The following is a 4,342-nucleotide window of genomic DNA, read 5'->3' on the forward strand; positions in this document are numbered from 1 at the left end:
TGTGTGTGTGTGTGTGCGTGTGTGTGAGTGTGTGTGTTTCCAGTTTACTCACGTGGAGTGTGTTCCATAAAAGAAGATGGGGATCTTATTTTGGGGGGATTTTCCTTCACCAATCTGAGTGACATATAAAACATCACATGTACAGTCTGATTTTAATTGACCTCATTTACTGTATATGATGAATATGCCTTATATCTGCTGTATATAAACTCACCCTGGCAGGCCAGAAAGGATAACCCTTCATTTTAGCAAACACTATGTCCCCTGGAATAAAATCATCTGTGGTCTGATCAGATGTCATCTTCATCTGAGGAAATAAAGAGTTAATTAATAAAAACAACATTCATTATGTGTCACCAACACACACAAACAATAAACAAAACACTGGACCAGCAAATACACCGCTTACATTCATAAAATTAGCCTTATGGTTATGAACTTGCTTCTGTTAAACAATAATATGCTTTTATTATCATTTCATTGCTATCGACACTGAAGTAACGTTAAATAAATAAAATAACGATAGCCGTGTTCGGCTAGCTCAGGCTAACATAAGCATATTGTGTGTGTAAAAACTTACCTTCACTCCCTTCTGCATATCTACTCACTCAGAGACCACTCTAAAAACTCTCAGATTTAAAAACAAAACGGAAAACACGCGAATTAAAAAATATTATCACGCAATCAATGAAAGGACTTGGAGACCTGCATGAGAATGTGTGTCTCCCCTCAGCGCAGGTGGAATAGTTCGATCCGCCTCCCGCTCAGAGCGACTGAGGAATGTACCACTACTGAGAGAGGGGGGGTGGGTGGATTTGTAATTTTTCTAAATATAATTATTAACAGGTTTCTTCTAAATATTAAGTTTAATTACTACGTATTTTAGTTTATGTGTAATTAGTCGCGAATTTAAAATTATATTTGTAAACTGAAAAGCAAAATTGCATCACTGTTTGTTAATATCGGTCGTTAAATAGTTAAAATTCCGCGGAAGGAAGCGGCAAAGTAAAGACTTTTAGAATATTTTAACCCTTTATTTAGTCATTTAACTAAAAAAAACAACAAAAAAACATATACGTGTTAATTAAAAGTAAACAGCGGTAAATGTTTTGAGGAATATTTCGCGCTGTTTTTCGCTTGTGGTTGTTGTCATGGTGAGGGCGGAGGAGAAAACATGGCGTCAGATTCAAACAGACGCTGAGGGGGTTTTATAATAACACGGATTTAAACGTTTTTATTTCGTTTCCCTACAATATTTCATCAAACACTGATGTGCGAGCATCACAGGCCTTTAAATAGTAAGTTGGTGTTTAGTTTTACTCACGTTATTTTGAATTAACCGTTTATCGCTTTTAGAAACAAACAAACAAACAACGTGAATTTCATTAAGTTCGATTAGATTTTACAGAGCGTATTATTTATTGCAATTTAATAAACTACGTAACGTATATTTAAAACGTAGTTTTGTCATATTGTCAAACGCAACCAGATTTATTAAATGCGTCTCTAAACCGTTTTTTGTCTCATGTAAAATTACATTGCTTTATTTTTCCTTCTCTCTGTCAAAGTTAATTGTAAATCCATCTGAAACATTCATGTATTTTGTTATAGACATTTTTGGTAACTGTTAACTCTTGAAGACTTTATATATAATGCATTATAAAAGTATGTAATGCATTAAGTATGTAACGTTATGCCTTGCAGTGCACCTTATAATGAATTAATATGAGCCCATGAATAATGTAACACTTCATAATACTTATAGATACATTGTTATACCTTTAGAAAGTATATTACATTACAACAGATGACAAGCAAGCAATTTAAGATGTAACATATTGTAACTTTGGTTAAAACTATAATGCAGAATACCATGTAATACATTATAAATTAATGATGTTACCTCCATATATGTGACCCTGGAGTCTTAAGTCGCTGGGGTATATTTGTAGCAATAGACAATACATTGTATGGGTCAAAATTATACATTTTTCTTTTTTGCCAAAAATCATTAGGATATTAAGTAAAGATCATGTTCCATGAAGATATTTTGTAAATTTCCTACCGTAAATATATCAAAACTTAATTTTTGATTAGTAATATGCATTGCTAAGAACTTCATTTGAACAACTTTAAAGATGATTTTCTCAATATTTAGATTTTTTTGCACCCTCAGATTCCAGATTTTCAAATAGTTGTATCTCGGCCAAATATTGTCCTATCCTAACAAACCATACACCAATGGAAAGATATTTATTCAGCTTTCAGATGATGCATACATCTCAATTTCACAAAATTGACCCTTATGACTGGTTTTGTGCTCCAGGGTCATATTTGTTCATAATAAAGTGATTATTCAGAGTCTAATGATGCTCTTGTTTCGCAGACCTCAGAAGCGTAGCGTCACGCTGACCTCATGTCCACAGAATCGCCCGCCGTTCGTCCACGCCATGGCAATCGGACCAAACGTAAAGACCCTGTCTCCACCCTGCGGGCGTCTCACCCGCGAGCTGCGGCGCCGTCTGCGCAAAACTCACCGGAGGAGATCAACAGGTTCCTCTGAGACTCTGTTACGTGTTTCTAACATGTTAATGCGATGCACGTGTACGACCTGGTGTGGTGTGTTTACAGGCTCAGGGACGTGATCGATCGGCTGCAGAGAGACAGACGGGACGCTGAGAGAGAGACGGGAGAGGATTTTACTCTCACAGCTGAGCTGAGGTGGAAGATTAACCAGCTGGAAAAGGAGAAACTGGATTTCGCTTCCAAGCACAATGAAGAGGTACGTCACGCTGTCAGTCAGATGGCAGATTAATGAACAAACACATGCATTTGGCAGATGCTTTTATCCAGAGCGACTTGCATTGAAAGTTTACTTCTGATCATTTCATCCGTTCTTTGGGAAATTAACCCATGACTTTACTGTATATCCCACAATTCAAAAGTGATATCAACCACTTCTTGAGTCATTATATTACTTTTAATTAAATATGATTAAAATAAAACAAGAAGCCATGGTTTACAGTGAATTTATAACAGCTAAGGGGTGTTGTTAGGCACGACGCGAAGCCTAAAGCCCTGTTCACACCAAGACCGATAACTATAAAGATAACTATAAAGATAACGATATTAGCGTCCACACTAGCGAACGATATCGTCTGTTTGTTCTAAGCGCACATGCGTCTGCCGCTTTAAATTCTTGAGCTCAATACAACAGGATGGATTCTGATTGGCTGTCAGTGTTTTATTGTTCATCAGCTGGGAAAAAAATCGTTTTGAAAGTGATCACAACGATATCGTTCCTCTGTATCGTTATCGTTATAGCGAACATGGCTCAGCCAATCAGAATCAAGGACCGGAACTCTCCGTTTTATAATATTAAATATAGGTAGAATTATTATCATTTATATCATTAAAAATAACTTGATTTATTAAAAATATCAAAAATAGTGAAAATAAATAGTGTACAAAAATCTGTAAAAATAAAAATAGTGTACAAAAAGTGTACAGATAAATGAAAATTGATATCTACAACAATTTTTACAATCTACTTTAGTCTATATATTACTTCTAATTAAATAGAATTAAAATATCTAAAAATGCTAAAAAAAAATTCAGCTTTGAAATCACAGGAATAAATATATATATATTTTTAATTATATTAAAATAGAAAACAGTGATTTTAAATTGTAATAACATTTCTTGAAGCGCTAAAATAACTAAACTAAAATGGAAAAAAAAATAAATTATAAGCATATTTAAATAAAAATGACAAAAACACACAAAAAATTAAAGTAAAAACAGAATATAAAAATTAATTCTAATTCAAAATATCAACAAAAACTATTTAACTTGAAGTACTAAAATAACTAAAATTAAATAAGCTAAAATGGAAAAAATTTAAATTATAAGCATATTTGAATAAAAATGACAAAAACTATAAAAATATCAAAATTAATTCTAATTCACAATATCAACCAAAACTCTTATAGTACATCAGTGATACCAGGATAACTCTCTTCACATGATTGTATTGACACTAGAAAGCTGCAGTCGTTCCTGATGTGGTTTGTGAGCGAGTGTATGGTGTGTCCTGCAGGTGGCGCAGTACGAGGCGCAGGCGGCGCGGTTGCGGGCGCAGGTGGAGCGCGGCGAGGCGCAGCGGCAGACGATGGAGTACGACATTGCTGTGGTGAGGAGAGACGCGGCGGCGGAGAGGAGAAACACTGAGGAGAAGTGAGAGAGAGAGTGTGTGTATGAGAGAGAGAGAGAGAGAGTGTGTGTGTGTGTGAGAGATAGAGAGAGTGTGTGTGTGTGTGTGTGTGTGAGAGAGAGAGAGAGA

At 35.2% G+C, this 4,342-nt stretch overlaps 1 protein-coding gene and 1 long non-coding RNA gene across 2 annotated transcripts; one reads left to right on the forward strand and one right to left on the reverse strand.

Moving 5' to 3' along the window:
* Positions 1-33: 33 nt before the first annotated feature.
* Positions 34-772, reverse strand: LOC107737141 (uncharacterized). Its single transcript, XR_001639768.1, has 3 exons — positions 581-772; positions 215-307; positions 34-114 (listed from the first exon to the last, which is right to left on the reverse strand). It is a non-coding gene; the product is annotated as an uncharacterized LOC107737141 (long non-coding RNA).
* A 291-nt stretch (positions 773-1,063) lies between these two features.
* Positions 1,064-4,236, forward strand: LOC107737139 (coiled-coil domain-containing protein 171-like; the record flags this gene model as incomplete). Its single annotated transcript, XM_016548576.1, has 4 exons — positions 1,064-1,298; positions 2,427-2,553; positions 2,632-2,782; positions 4,100-4,236. Coding segments are annotated over exons 1-4 (443 nt in total), but the record flags the coding sequence as incomplete, so codon positions are not given.
* Between the last annotated feature and the right edge of the window lie 106 nt (positions 4,237-4,342).

The sequence above is a fragment of the Sinocyclocheilus rhinocerous genome, unplaced genomic scaffold (assembly GCF_001515625.1).
Source record: "Sinocyclocheilus rhinocerous isolate Xijiao unplaced genomic scaffold, SAMN03320098_v1.1 scaffold1005, whole genome shotgun sequence".
Classification (NCBI taxonomy): Eukaryota; Metazoa; Chordata; class Actinopteri; order Cypriniformes; family Cyprinidae; genus Sinocyclocheilus; species Sinocyclocheilus rhinocerous.